At 46.4% G+C, this 16,273-nt stretch overlaps 1 protein-coding gene across 1 annotated transcript; it reads right to left on the bottom strand.

Moving 5' to 3' along the window:
- Positions 1–288: 288 nt before the first annotated feature.
- Positions 289–15,841, bottom strand: LOC135014606 (olfactory receptor 8G50-like; the record flags this gene model as incomplete). Its single annotated transcript, XM_063952737.1, has 3 exons — positions 15,406–15,841; positions 7,037–7,212; positions 289–536 (listed from the first exon to the last, which is right to left on the bottom strand). Coding segments are annotated over exons 1-3 (860 nt in total), but the record flags the coding sequence as incomplete, so codon positions are not given.
- Positions 15,842–16,273: the final 432 nt, after the last annotated feature.

The raw sequence follows: 16,273 nt of genomic DNA, 5'->3' as shown, positions 1-16,273 counted from the left end.
CTGGTGGGATCCCAAACGCCGGTGCCCCATACCAAACCCTTACCTACCTCTTATGTCTTTGTTTATTTATGACCTGTTCCTTGATTGGCAGGTACTGCGGAGATTGTAGCACCTTACAAATTCATATGAATAAATAATAATCATATAACTAAAAATACTGTAGTTACAAGCTTACAGACAATACCTACAAAAATCTATTAATCAGACAACCATATTTACATTCGAATATTTGTATTATTTTAATTTCAAATGCTCTTATATCATTTTGTTTTGAAACAACTTAAATACCGTTTGTATGCTGAAATGACATCTTTATTTTTCAAGCTGTAGATCACTGGGTTCAGTATGGGGACAACAGCTGTGTTAAACAGGGAGGAAAGTTTATTGGAGCCCATAGAGGTAAGAGCAGTTGGCCGAAAATATTGGTAAGACAGAGTGGCATAAAGAAGGGTAACGACTGTGAGGTGTGAGGAACACGTGTAGAAGGCCTTACGTCTTCCTGTGGCTGACTGGATCCTTAGTATAGAGATGAGCGGGTTCGGTTTCTCTGAATCCGAACCCGCCAGAACTTCATGTTTTTTTTCACGGGTCCGAGCGACTCGGATCTTCCCGCCTTGCTCGGTTAACCCGAGCGCGCCCGAACGTCATCATGACGCTGTCGGATTCTCGCGAGGCTCGGATTCTATCGCGAGACTCGGATTCTATATAAGGAGCCGCGCGTCGCCGCCATTTTCACACGTGCATTGAGATTGATAGGGAGAGGACGTGGCTGGCGTCCTCTCCATTTAGATTATAAGAGACTGAGAGAGATTTACTGGAGCTGACTAGGAGGAGTACTGTTACTGTAGAAGTGTAGAGACTGAGTGGAGAGAGTTTACTAGTGAGGACAGTGCAGTTTACTTTATAATCCGTTCTCTGCCTGAAAAAAGCGATACACAGCACACAGTGACTCAGTCACATACCATATCTGTGTGCACTGCTCAGGCTCAGGCCAGTGTGCTGCATCATCTATTATCTATATATAATATTATATATATCTGTCTGACTGCTCAGCTCACACAGCTTATAATTGTGGGGGAGACTGGGGCGCACTACTGCAGTGCCAGTTATAGGTTATAGCAGGAGCCAGGAGTACATAATATATTATATAGTGAGTGACCACCAGACACACAGTGCAGTTTATTTAATATATCCGTTCTCTGCCTGAAAAAAGCGATACACACAGTGACTCAGTCAGTCACATACCATATCTGTGTGCACTGCTCAGGCTCAGGCCAGTGTGCTGCATCATCTATATATATTATATATCTGTCTGACTGCTCAGCTCACACAGCTTATAATTGTGGGGGAGACTGGGGAGCACTACTGCAGTGCCAGTTATAGGTTATAGCAGGAGCCAGGAGTACATAATATATTATATAGTGAGTGACCACCAGACACACAGTGCAGTTTATTTAATATATCCGTTCTCTGCCTGAAAAAAGCGATACACACAGTGACTCAGTCAGTCACATACCATATCTGTGTGCACTGCTCAGGCTCAGGCCAGTGTGCTGCATCATCTATATATATTATATATCTGTCTGACTGCTCAGCTCACACAGCTTATAATTGTGGGGGAGACTGGGGAGCACTACTGCAGTGCCAGTTATAGGTTATAGCAGGAGCCAGGAGTACATATTATATTAAAATTAAACAGTGCACACTTTTGCTGCAGGAGTGCCACTGCCAGTGTGACTGACCAGTGACCTGACCACACTGACCACCAGTATAGTTAGTAGTATACTTATATTGTGATTGCCTGAAAAAGTTAAACACTCGTCGTGTGACTTCACTTGTGTGTTTTTTTTTTTTTTTATTCTATAAAAATAAAACTCATTCTGCTGACAGACAGTGTCCAGCAGGTCCGTCATTATATAATATATAATATATACCTGTCCGGCTGCAGTAGTGATATATATATATTTTTTATATCATTTATCATCCAGTCGCAGCAGACACAGTACGGTAGTTCACGGCTGTGGCTACCTCTGTGTCTCTGCACTCGGCAGGCAGTCCGTCCATAATTGTAATACCACCTAACCGTGGATTTTTTTCATTCTTCTTTATACATACATAGTTACATAGACATCTTCTCTTTATCAACCAGTCTATATTAGCTGCAGACACAGTACAGTACGGTAGTTCACGGCTGTGGCTACCTCTGTGTCTGCACTCGGCAGGCAGTCCGTCCATAATTGTATACCACCTAACCGTGGTTTTTTTTCATTCTTCTTTATACATACATAGTTACATAGACATCTTCTCTTTATCAACCAGTCTATATTAGCTGCAGACACAGTACAGTATGGTAGTTCACGGCTGTGGCTACCTCTGTGTCTGCACTCGGCAGGCAGTCCGTCCATAATTGTATACCACCTAACCGTGGATTTTTTTCAGTCTTCTTTATACATACATAGTTACATAGACATCTTCTCTTTATCAACCAGTCTATATTAGCTGCAGACACAGTACAGTACGGTAGTTCACGGCTGTGGCTACCTCTGTGTCTGCACTCGGCAGGCAGTCCATAATTGTATACTAGTATCCATCTCCATTGTTTACCTGAGGTGCCTTTTAGTTGTGCCTATTAAAATATGGAGAACAAAAATGTTGAGGTTCCAAAATTAGGGAAAGATCAAGATCCACTTCCACCTCGTGCTGAAGCTGCTGCCACTAGTCATGGCCGAGACGATGAAATGCCAGCAACGTCGTCTGCCAAGACCGATGCCCAATGTCATAGTACAGAGCATGTCAAATCCAAAACACCAAATATCAGAAAAAAAAGGACTCCAAAACCTAAAATAAAATTGTCGGAGGAGAAGCGTAAACTTGCCAATATGCCATTTACCACACGGAGTGGCAAGGAACGGCTGAGGCCCTGGCCTATGTTCATGGCTAGTGGTTCAGCTTCACATGAGGATGGAAGCACTCAGCCTCTCGCTAGAAAAATGAAAAGACTCAAGCTGGCAAAAGCAGCACAGCAAAGAACTGTGCATTCTTCGAAATCCCAAATCCACAAGGAGAGTCCAATTGTGTCGGTTGCGATGCCTGACCTTCCCAACACTGGACGTGAAGAGCATGCGCCTTCCACCATTTGCACGCCCCCTGCAAGTGCTGGAAGGAGCACCCGCAGTCCAGTTCCTGATAGTCAGATTGAAGATGTCAGTGTTGAAGTACACCAGGATGAGGAGGATATGGGTGTTGCTGGCGCTGGGGAGGAAATTGACCAGGAGGATTCTGATGGTGAGGTGGTTTGTTTAAGTCAGGCACCCGGGGAGACACCTGTTGTCCGTGGGAGGAATATGGCCGTTGACATGCCAGGTGAAAATACCAAAAAAATCAGCTCTTCGGTGTGGAGGTATTTCACCAGAAATGCGGACAACAGGTGTCAAGCCGTGTGTTCCCTTTGTCAAGCTGTAATAAGTAGGGGTAAGGACGTTAACCACCTCGGAACATCCTCCCTTATACGTCACCTGCAGCGCATTCATAATAAGTCAGTGACAAGTTCAAAAACTTTGGGTGACAGCGGAAGCAGTCCACTGACCAGTAAATCCCTTCCTCTTGTAACCAAGCTCACGCAAACCACCCCACCAACTCCCTCAGTGTCAATTTCCTCCTTCCCCAGGAATGCCAATAGTCCTGCAGGCCATGTCACTGGCAATTCTGACGAGTCCTCTCCTGCCTGGGATTCCTCCGATGCATCCTTGCGTGTAACGCCTACTGCTGCTGGCGCTGCTGTTGTTGCCGCTGGGAGTCGATGGTCATCCCAGAGGGGAAGTCGTAAGCCCACTTGTACTACTTCCAGTAAGCAATTGACTGTTCAACAGTCCTTTGCGAGGAAGATGAAATATCACAGCAGTCATCCTACTGCAAAGCGGATAACTGAGGCCTTGACAACTATGTTGGTGTTAGACGTGCGTCCGGTATCCGCCGTTAGTTCACAGGGAACTAGACAATTTATTGAGGCAGTGTGCCCCCGTTACCAAATACCATCTAGGTTCCACTTCTCTAGGCAGGCGATACAGAGAATGTACACGGACGTCAGAAAAAGACTCACCAGTGTCCTAAAAAATGCAGTTGTACCCAATGTCCACTTAACCACGGACATGTGGACAAGTGGAGCAGGGCAGGGTCAGGACTATATGACTGTGACAGCCCACTGGGTAGATGTATGGACTCCCGCCGCAAGAACAGCAGCGGCGGCACCAGTAGCAGCATCTCGCAAACGCCAACTCTTTCCTAGGCAGGCTACGCTTTGTATCACCGCTTTCCAGAATACGCACACAGCTGAAAACCTCTTACGGCAACTGAGGAAGATCATCGCGGAATGGCTTACCCCAATTGGACTCTCCTGTGGATTTGTGGCATCGGACAACGCCAGCAATATTGTGTGTGCATTAAATATGGGCAAATTCCAGCACGTCCCATGTTTTGCACATACCTTGAATTTGGTGGTGCAGAATTTTTTAAAAAATGACAGGGGCGTGCAAGAGATGCTGTCGGTGGCCAGAAGAATTGCGGGACACTTTCGGCGTACAGGCACCACGTACAGAAGACTGGAGCACCACCAAAAACTACTGAACCTGCCCTGCCATCATCTGAAGCAAGAAGTGGTAACGAGGTGGAATTCAACCCTCTATATGCTTCAGAGGTTGGAGGAGCAGCAAAAGGCCATTCAAGCCTATACAATTGAGCACGATATAGGAGGTGGAATGCACCTGTCTCAAGTGCAGTGGAGAATGATTTCAACGTTGTGCAAGGTTCTGATGCCCTTTGAACTTGCCACACGTGAAGTCAGTTCAGACACTGCCAGCCTGAGTCAGGTCATTCCCCTCATCAGGCTTTTGCAGAAGAAGCTGGAGGCATTGAAGAAGGAGCTAAAAGGGAGCGATTCCGCTAGGCATGTGGGACTTGTGGATGCAGCCCTTAATTCGCTTAACAAGGATTCACGGGTGGTCAATCTGTTGAAATCAGAGCACTACATTTTGGCCACCGTGCTCGATCCTAGATTTAAAGCCTACCTTGGATCTCTCTTTCCGGCAGACACAAGTCTGCTGGGGTTAAAAGACCTGCTGGTGACAAAATTGTCAAGTCAAGCGGAACGCGACCTGTCAACATCTCCTCCTTCACATTCTCCCGCAACTGGGGGTGCGAGGAAAAGGCTCAGAATTCCGAGCCCACCCGCTGGCGGTGATGCAGGGCAGTCTGGAGCGACTGCTGATGCTGACATCTGGTCCGGACTGAAGGACCTGACAACGATTACGGACATGTCGTCTACTGTCACTGCATATGATTCTCTCAACATTGATAGAATGGTGGAGGATTATATGAGTGACCGCATCCAAGTAGGCACGTCACACAGTCCGTACTTATACTGGCAGGAAAAAGAGGCAATTTGGAGGCCCTTGCACAAACTGGCTTTATTCTACCTAAGTTGCCCTCCCACAAGTGTGTACTCCGAAAGAGTGTTTAGTGCCGCCGCTCACCTTGTCAGCAATCGGCGTACGAGGTTACATCCAGAAAATGTGGAGAAGATGATGTTCATTAAAATGAATTATAATCAATTCCTCCGCGGAGACATTGACCAGCAGCAATTGCCTCCACAAAGTACACAGGGAGCTGAGATGGTGGATTCCAGTGGGGACGAATTGATAATCTGTGAGGAGGGGGATGTACACGGTGATATATCGGAGGGTGAAGATGAGGTGGACATCTTGCCTCTGTAGAGCCAGTTTATGCAAGGAGAGATTAATTGCTTCTTTTTTGGGGGGGGTCCAAACCAACCCGTCATATCAGTCACAGTCGTGTGGCAGACCCTGTCACTGAAATGATGGGTTGGTTAAAGTGTGCATGTCCTGTTTTGTTTATACAACATAAGGGTGGGTGGGAGGGCCCAAGGACAATTCCATCTTGCACCTCTTTTTTCTTTTCTTTTTCTTTGCATCATGTGCTGATTGGGGAGGGTTTTTTGGAAGGGACATCCTGCGTGACACTGCAGTGCCACTCCTAGATGGGCCCGGTGTTTGTGTCGGCCACTAGGGTCGCTAATCTTACTCACACAGTCAGCTACCTCATTGCGCCTCTTTTTTTCTTTGCGTCATGTGCTGTTTGGGGAGGGTTTTTTGGAAGGGACATCCTGCGTGACACTGCAGTGCCACTCCTAGATGGGCCCGGTGTTTGTGTCGGCCACTAGGGTCGCTAATCTTACTCACACAGCTACCTCATTGCGCCTCTTTTTTTCTTTGCGTCATGTGCTGTTTGGGGAGGGTTTTTTGGAAGGGACATCCTGCGTGACACTGCAGTGCCACTCCTAGATGGGCCCGGTGTTTGTGTCGGCCACTAGGGTCGCTAATCTTACTCACACAGCTACCTCATTGCGCCTCTTTTTTTCTTTGCGTCATGTGCTGTTTGGGGAGGGTTTTTTGGAAGGGCCATCCTGCGTGACACTGCAGTGCCACTCCTAGATGGGCCCGGTGTTTGTGTCGGCCACTAGGGTCGCTAATCTTACTCACACAGCTACCTCATTGCGCCTCTTTTTTTCTTTGCGTCATGTGCTGTTTGGGGAGGGTTTTTTGGAAGGGACATCCTGCGTGACACTGCAGTGCCACTCCTAGATGGGCCCGGTGTTTGTGTCGGCCACTAGGGTCGCTTATCTTACTCACACAGCGACCTCGGTGCAAATTTTAGGACTAAAAATAATATTGTGAGGTGTGAGGTATTCAGAATAGACTGAAAATGAGTGTAAATTATGGTTTTTGAGGTTAATAATACTTTGGGATCAAAATGACCCCCAAATTCTATGATTTAAGCTGTTTTTTAGTGTTTTTTGAAAAAAACACCCGAATCCAAAACACACCCGAATCCGACAAAAAAAATTTGGTGAGGTTTTGCCAAAACGCGTTCGAACCCAAAACACGGCCGCGGAACCGAACCCAAAACCAAAACACAAAACCCGAAAAATTTCAGGCGCTCATCTCAGTATCGTGCTAATAATATAAACGTATGAAATAATAGTCAGCATTAACGGGGTAAAGGTAGTAAGTACAACCCCATCAATCATTATGTAAAGTTCCAGAGTTGTGGTGTCATTACAAGAAAGTTTAAAAATCGCCAGAAGGTCACACAAGTAATGATTGATTTCCATCGATGTGTAGCATGTAAAAGATAATACTATCAAAAAAGCTGGCAGGATATCCATAACTCCCAACACCCAACATACACAGTAGAGATGAGCGGGTTCGGTTTCTCTGAATCCGAACCCGCCCGAACTTCATGTTTTTTTTCACGGGTCCGAGCGACTCGGATCTTCCCGCCTTGCTCGGTTAACCCGAGCGCGCCCGAACGTCATCATGACGCTGTCGGATTCTCGCGAGGCTCAGATTCTATCGCGAGACTCGGATTCTATATAAGGAGCCGCGCGTCGCCGCCATTTTCACACGTGCATTGAGATTGATAGGGAGAGGACGTGGCTTGCGTCCTCTCCATTTAGATTAGGGTTGAGAGAGAGAGAGAGAGATTGACCTGAGGCTGTGATACTGTAGAAGAGAGTGCAGAGTTTAGTGACTGACGACCACAGTGACCACCAGACAGTGCAGTTGTTTGTTTTATTTAATATATCCGTTCTCTGCCTGAAAAAAACGATACACACAGTGACTCAGTCACATACCATATCTGTGTGCACTGCTCAGCCCAGTGTGCTGCATCAATGTATATATATATCTGACTGTGCTCAGCTCACACAGCTTATAATTGTGGGGGAGACTGGGGAGCACTGCAGTGCCAGTTATAGGTTATAGCAGGAGCCAGGAGTACATAATATTATATTAAAATTAAACAGTGCACACTTTTGCTGCAGGAGTGCCACTGCCAGTGTGACTAGTGACCAGTGACCTGACCACCAGTATATATAATATTAGTAGTATACTATCTCTTTATCAACCAGTCTATATTAGCAGCAGACACAGTACAGTGCGGTAGTTCACGGCTGTGGCTACCTCTGTGTCGGCACTCGGCAGCCCGTCCATAATTGTATATACCACCTAACCGTGGTTTTTTTTTCTTTCTTTATACATACATACTAGTTACGAGTATACTATCTCTTTATCAACCAGTCTATATATTAGCAGCAGACACAGTACAGTGCGGTAGTTCACGGCTGTGGCTACCTCTGTGTCGGCACTCGGCAGCCCGTCCATAATTGTATATACCACCTAACCGTGGTTTTTTTTTCTTTCTTTATACATACATACTAGTTACGAGTATACTATCTCTTTATCAACCAGTCTATATATTAGCAGCAGACACAGTACAGTGCGGTAGTTCACGGCTGTGGCTACCTCTGTGTCGGCACTCGGCAGCCCGTCCATAATTGTATATACCACCTAACCGTGGTTTTTTTTTCTTTCTTTATGCATACATACTAGTTACGAGTATACTATCTCTTTATCAACCAGTCTATATTAGCAGCAGACACAGTACAGTGCGGTAGTTCACGGCTGTGGCTACCTCTGTGTCGGCACTCGGCAGCCCGTCCATAATTGTATATACCACCTAACCGTGGTTTTTTTTTCTTTCTTTATACATACATACTAGTTACGAGTATACTATCTCTTTATCAACCAGTCTATATATTAGCAGCAGACACAGTACAGTGCGGTAGTTCACGGCTGTGGCTACCTCTGTGTCGGCACTCGGCAGCCCGTCCATAATTGTATATACCACCTAACCGTGGTTTTTTTTTCTTTCTTTATACATACATACTAGTTACGAGTATACTATCTCTTTATCAACCAGTCTATATATTAGCAGCAGATACAGTACAGTGCGGTAGTTCACGGCTGTGGCTACCTCTGTGTCGGCACTCGGCAGCCCGTCCATAATTGTATATACCACCTAACCGTGGTTTTTTTTTCTTTCTTTATACATACATACTAGTTACGAGTATACTATCTCTTTATCAACCAGTCTATATATTAGCAGCAGACACAGTACAGTGCGGTAGTTCACGGCTGTGGCTACCTCTGTGTCGGCACTCGGCAGCCCGTCCATAATTGTATATACCACCTAACCGTGTTTTTTTTTTCTTTCTTTATACATACATACTAGTTACAAGTATAACATCTCTTTATCAACCAGTCTATATTAGCAGCAGACACAGTACAGTGCGGTAGTTCACGGCTGTGGCTACCTCTGTGTCGGCACTCGGCAGCCCGTCCATAATTGTATATACCACCTAACCGTGGTTTTTTTTCTTTCTTTATACATACATACTAGTTACGAGTATACTATCTCTTTATCAACCAGTCTATATATTAGCAGCAGACACAGTACAGTGCGGTAGTTCATGGCTGTGGCTACCTCTGTGTCGGCACTCGGCAGCCCGTCCATAATTGTATATACCACCTAACCGTGGTTTTTTTTTCTTTCTTTATACATACATACTAGTTACGAGTATACTATCTCTTTATCAACCAGTCTATATATTAGCAGCAGACACAGTACAGTGCAGTAGTTCACGGCTGTGGCTACCTCTGTGTCGGCACTCGGCAGCCCGTCCATAATTGTATATACCACCTAACCGTGGTTTTTTTTTCTTTCTTTATAGTCATACTAGTTACGAGTATACTATCTCTTTATCAACCAGTCTATATTAGCAGCAGACACAGTACAGTGCGGTAGTTCACGGCTGTGGCTACCTCTGTGTCGGCACTCGGCAGCCCGTCCATAATTGTATATACCACCTAACCGTGGTTTTTTTTCTTTCTTTATACATACATACTAGTTACGAGTATACTATCTCTTTATCAACCAGTCTATATTAGCAGCAGACACAGTACAGTGCGGTAGTTCACGGCTGTGGCTACCTCTGTGTCGGCACTCGGCAGCCTGTCCATAATTGTATATACCACCTAACCGTGTTTTTTTTTTCTTTCTTTATACATACATACTAGTTACGAGTATACTATCTCTTTATCAACCAGTCTATATATTAGCAGCAGACACAGTACAGTGCGGTAGTTCACGGCTGTGGCTACCTCTGTGTCGGCACTCGGCAGCCCGTCCATAATTGTATATACCACCTAACCGTGGTTTTTTTTCTTTCTTTATACATACATACTAGTTACGAGTATACTATCTCTTTATCAACCAGTCTATATATTAGCAGCAGACACAGTACAGTGCGGTAGTTCACGGCTGTGGCTACCTCTGTGTCGGCACTCGGCAGCCCGTCCATAATTGTATATACCACCTAACCGTGGTTTTTTTTTCTTTCTTTATAGTCATACTAGTTACGAGTATACTATCTCTTTATCAACCAGTCTATATTAGCAGCAGACACAGTACAGTGCGGTAGTTCACGGCTGTGGCTACCTCTGTGTCGGCACTCGGCAGCCCGTCCATAATTGTATATACCACCTAACCGTGGTTTTTTTTTCTTTCTTTATACATACATACTAGTTACGAGTATACTATCTCTTTATCAACCAGTCTATATATTAGCAGCAGACACAGTACAGTGCGGTAGTTCACGGCTGTGGCTACCTCTGTGTCGGCACTCGGCAGCCCGTCCATAATTGTATATACCACCTAACCGTGGTTTTTTTTTCTTTCTTTATACATACATACTAGTTACGAGTATACTATCTCTTTATCAACCAGTCTATATATTAGCAGCAGACACAGTACAGTGTGATAGTTCACGGCTGTGGCTACCTCTGTGTCGGCACTCGGCAGGCAGTCCGTCCATAATTGTATACCACCTAACCGTGGTTTTTTTTTCTTTCTTCTTTATACATACATAGTTACATAGACATCTCTTTATCAACCAGTCTATATTAGCAGCAGACACAGTACAGTACGGTAGTTCACGGCTGTGGCTACCTCTGTGTCTGCACTCGGCAGGCAGTCCATAATTGTATACTAGTATCCATCTCCATTGTTTACCTGAGGTGCCTTTTAGTTGTGCCTATTAAAATATGGAGAACAAAAATGTTGAGGATCCAAAATTAGGGAAAGATCAAGATCCACTTCCACCTCGTGCTGAAGCTGCTGCCACTAGTCATGGCCGAGACGATGAAATGCCAGCAACGTCGTCTGCCAAGGCCGATGCCCAATGTCATAGTACAGAGCATGTCAAATCCAAAACACCAAATATCAGAAAAAAAAGGACTCCAAAACCTAAAATAAAATTGTCGGAGGAGAAGCGTAAACTTGCCAATATGCCATTTACCACACGGAGTGGCAAGGAACGGCTGAGGCCCTGGCCTATGTTCATGGCTAGTGGTTCAGCTTCACATGAGGATGGAAGCACTCAGCCTCTCGCTAGAAAAATGAAAAGACTCAAGCTGGCAAAAGCAGCACAGCAAAGAACTGTGCATTCTTCGAAATCCCAAATCCACAAGGAGAGTCCAATTGTGTCGGTTGCGATGCCTGACCTTCCCAACACTGGACGTGAAGAGCATGCGCCTTCCACCATTTGCACGCCCCCTGCAAGTGCTGGAAGGAGCACCCGCAGTCCAGTTCCTGATAGTCAGATTGAAGATGTCAGTGTTGAAGTACACCAGGATGAGGAGGATATGGGTGTTGCTGGCGCTGGGGAGGAAATTGACCAGGAGGATTCTGATGGTGAGGTGGTTTGTTTAAGTCAGGCACCCGGGGAGACACCTGTTGTCCGTGGGAGGAATATGGCCGTTGACATGCCAGGTGAAAATACCAAAAAAATCAGCTCTTCGGTGTGGAGGTATTTCACCAGAAATGCGGACAACAGGTGTCAAGCCGTGTGTTCCCTTTGTCAAGCTGTAATAAGTAGGGGTAAGGACGTTAACCACCTCGGAACATCCTCCCTTATACGTCACCTGCAGCGCATTCATAATAAGTCAGTGACAAGTTCAAAAACTTTGGGTGACAGCGGAAGCAGTCCACTGACCAGTAAATCCCTTCCTCTTGTAACCAAGCTCACGCAAACCACCCCACCAACTCCCTCAGTGTCAATTTCCTCCTTCCCCAGGAATGCCAATAGTCCTGCAGGCCATGTCACTGGCAATTCTGACGAGTCCTCTCCTGCCTGGGATTCCTCCGATGCATCCTTGCGTGTAACGCCTACTGCTGCTGGCGCTGCTGTTGTTGCCGCTGGGAGTCGATGGTCATCCCAGAGGGGAAGTCGTAAGCCCACTTGTACTACTTCCAGTAAGCAATTGACTGTTCAACAGTCCTTTGCGAGGAAGATGAAATATCACAGCAGTCATCCTACTGCAAAGCGGATAACTGAGGCCTTGACAACTATGTTGGTGTTAGACGTGCGTCCGGTATCCGCCGTTAGTTCACAGGGAACTAGACAATTTATTGAGGCAGTGTGCCCCCGTTACCAAATACCATCTAGGTTCCACTTCTCTAGGCAGGCGATACCGAGAATGTACACGGACGTCAGAAAAAGACTCACCAGTGTCCTAAAAAATGCAGTTGTACCCAATGTCCACTTAACCACGGACATGTGGACAAGTGGAGCAGGGCAGGGTCAGGACTATATGACTGTGACAGCCCACTGGGTAGATGTATGGACTCCCGCCGCAAGAACAGCAGCGGCGGCAGCAGTAGCAGCATCTCGCAAACGCCAACTCTTTCCTAGGCAGGCTACGCTTTGTATCACCGCTTTCCAGAATACGCACACAGCTGAAAACCTCTTACGGCAACTGAGGAAGATCATCGCGGAATGGCTTACTCCAATTGGACTCTCCTGTGGATTTGTGGCATCGGACAACGCCAGCAATATTGTGTGTGCATTAAATATGGGCAAATTCCAGCACGTCCCATGTTTTGCACATACCTTGAATTTGGTGGTGCAGAATTTTTTAAAAAACGACAGGGGCGTGCAAGAGATGCTGTCGTTGGCCAGAAGAATTGCGGGACACTTTCGGCGTACAGGCACCACGTACAGAAGACTGGAGCACCACCAAAAACTACTGAACCTGCCCTGCCATCATCTGAAGCAAGAAGTGGTAACGAGGTGGAATTCAACCCTCTATATGCTTCAGAGGTTGGAGGAGCAGCAAAAGGCCATTCAAGCCTATACAATTGAGCACGATATAGGAGGTGGAATGCACCTGTCTCAAGCGCAGTGGAGAATGATTTCAACGTTGTGCAAGGTTCTGATGCCCTTTGAACTTGCCACACGTGAAGTCAGTTCAGACACTGCCAGCCTGAGTCAGGTCATTCCCCTCATCAGGCTTTTGCAGAAGAAGCTGGAGACATTGAAGGAGGAGCTAACACGGAGCGATTCCGCTAGGCATGTGGGACTTGTGGATGGAGCCCTTAATTCGCTTAACAAGGATTCACGGGTGGTCAATCTGTTGAAATCAGAGCACTACATTTTGGCCACCGTGCTCGATCCTAGATTTAAAGCCTACCTTGGATCTCTCTTTCCGGCAGACACAAGTCTGCTGGGGTTGAAAGACCTGCTGGTGACAAAATTGTCAAGTCAAGCGGAACGCGACCTGTCAACATCTCCTCCTTCACATTCTCCCGCAACTGGGGGTGCGAGGAAAAGGCTCAGAATTCCGAGCCCACCCGCTGGCGGTGATGCAGGGCAGTCTGGAGCGACTGCTGATGCTGACATCTGGTCCGGACTGAAGGACCTGACAACGATTACGGACATGTCGTCTACTGTCACTGCATATGATTCTCTCAACATTGATAGAATGGTGGAGGATTATATGAGTGACCGCATCCAAGTAGGCACGTCACACAGTCCGTACTTATACTGGCAGGAAAAAGAGGCAATTTGGAGGCCCTTGCACAAACTGGCTTTATTCTACCTAAGTTGCCCTCCCACAAGTGTGTACTCCGAAAGAGTGTTTAGTGCCGCCGCTCACCTTGTCAGCAATCGGCGTACGAGGTTACATCCAGAAAATGTGGAGAAGATGATGTTCATTAAAATGAATTATAATCAATTCCTCCGCGGAGACATTGACCAGCAGCAATTGCCTCCACAAAGTACACAGGGAGCTGAGATGGTGGATTCCAGTGGGGACGAATTGATAATCTGTGAGGAGGGGGATGTACACGGTGATATATCGGAGGGTGATGATGAGGTGGACATCTTGCCTCTGTAGAGCCAGTTTGTGCAAGGAGAGATTAATTGCTTCTTTTTTGGGGGGGGTCCAAACCAACCCGTCATATCAGTCACAGTCGTGTGGCAGACCCTGTCACTGAAATGATGGGTTGGTTAAAGTGTGCATGTCCTGTTTTGTTTATACAACATAAGGGTGGGTGGGAGGGCCCAAGGACAATTCCATCTTGCACCTCTTTTTTCTTTTTCTTTGCATCATGTGCTGATTGGGGAGGGTTTTTTGGAAGGGACATCCTGCGTGACACTGCAGTGCCACTCCTAAATGGGCCCGGTGTTTGTGTCGGCCACTAGGGTCGCTAATCTTACTCACACAGTCAGCTACCTCATTGCGCCTCTTTTTTTCTTTGCGTCATGTGCTGTTTGGGGAGGGTTTTTTGGAAGGGACATCCTGCGTGACACTGCAGTGCCACTCCTAGATGGGCCCGGTGTTTGTGTCGGCCACTAGGGTCGCTAATCTTACTCACACAGCTACCTCATTGCGCCTCTTTTTTTCTTTGCGTCATGTGCTGTTTGGGGAGGGTTTTTTGGAAGGGACATCCTGCGTGACACTGCAGTGCCACTCCTAGATGGGCCCGGTGTTTGTGTCGGCCACTAGGGTCGCTAATCTTACTCACACAGCTACCTCATTGCGCCTCTTTTTTTCTTTGCGTCATGTGCTGTTTGGGGAGGGTTTTTTGGAAGGGACATCCTGCGTGACACTGCAGTGCCACTCCTAGATGGGCCCGGTGTTTGTGTCGGCCACTAGGGTCGCTAATCTTACTCACACAGCTACCTCATTGCGCCTCTTTTTTTCTTTGCGTCATGTGCTGTTTGGGGAGGGTTTTTTGGAAGGGACATCCTGCGTGACACTGCAGTGCCACTCCTAGATGGGCCCGGTGTTTGTGTCGGCCACTAGGGTCGCTTATCTTACTCACACAGCGACCTCGGTGCAAATTTTAGGACTAAAAATAATATTGTGAGGTGTGAGGTATTCAGAATAGACTGAAAATGAGTGTAAATTATGGTTTTTGAGGTTAATAATACTTTGGGATCAAAATGACCCCCAAATTCTATGATTTAAGCTGTTTTTTAGTGTTTTTTGAAAAAAACACCCGAATCCAAAACACACCCGAATCCGACAAAAAAAATTCGGTGAGGTTTTGCCAAAACGCGTTCGAACCCAAAACACGGCCGCGGAACCGAACCCAAAACCAAAACACAAAACCCGAAAAATTTCAGGCGCTCATCTCTAATTACACAGGCCAAGAGAGAATACATCTTATAGTTCATAACTGCATGGTAACGCAAAGGATTGCAGATGGCTACATAGCGATCATAGCTCATAGCTGTTAGAATTAGTAGCTCATCACAAGTAAAAGAAGAAAATAAAAAACCTTGCGTTATGCAGCTATAAAATGAAACTGTTTTATCTCCTAGAATAAATGATATAAGAACTTTATGGAGACTAATAGTGGAACAACAGATATCCAGGATAGACAAATTATTCAGGAAAAAGTACATGGGAGTGTGGAGACGGTGATCCAGGCAGACCAGTAGAAGAATGGTCACATTGAACGCAAGTGTGGTGAGATAAATCAGCAGGACTAGAAGAAAGATTGGAACCTGCAACTCTGGGACATCTGAGATACCTTTAACAATAACATATGTTATCCTGGTATTGTTGGATTGTTCCATTAGTTTAACTTTGCAGCACGCTTGAGAAGAATGAAAATTTGTGTCTGTATCACAAGTACTGTATAATTATTAATAACTAGGTGCTTCATCGCGCCCTACGGGCGCTCTTCACACCGTCGCAAGGGGCTACGCCCCCTTAACCCTTGCATGCCTATCTGGGGTTCAATATTTGTATTATATGGAGTATTACCTGCATTCCTTTGTTAGTGGTTAAATATTGCACAATGAAAGGGCGTGCGATGGTGAAGGAGGCGCAGCCCCTTGCGACGGCGTGAACAGCACCTGCAGGGCACGATGTACAGAATGTAGCGGGTGCGGGGGGGACTGCGGATGGGGGAGGGTGTCTGTAGATGCTGCGGGTGGGGGGGGGGCGGATGCGGGGGGGGGGGCCTGGATGGGGAAGGGTCGGGAGGTGCTGCGGATGGGGGAGGG

Source organism: Pseudophryne corroboree, unplaced genomic scaffold (genome assembly GCF_028390025.1).
Source record: "Pseudophryne corroboree isolate aPseCor3 unplaced genomic scaffold, aPseCor3.hap2 scaffold_283, whole genome shotgun sequence".
NCBI lineage: Eukaryota > Metazoa > Chordata > Amphibia > Anura > Myobatrachidae > Pseudophryne > Pseudophryne corroboree.
This window is presented reverse-complemented; position numbering and strand designations above follow the sequence as displayed.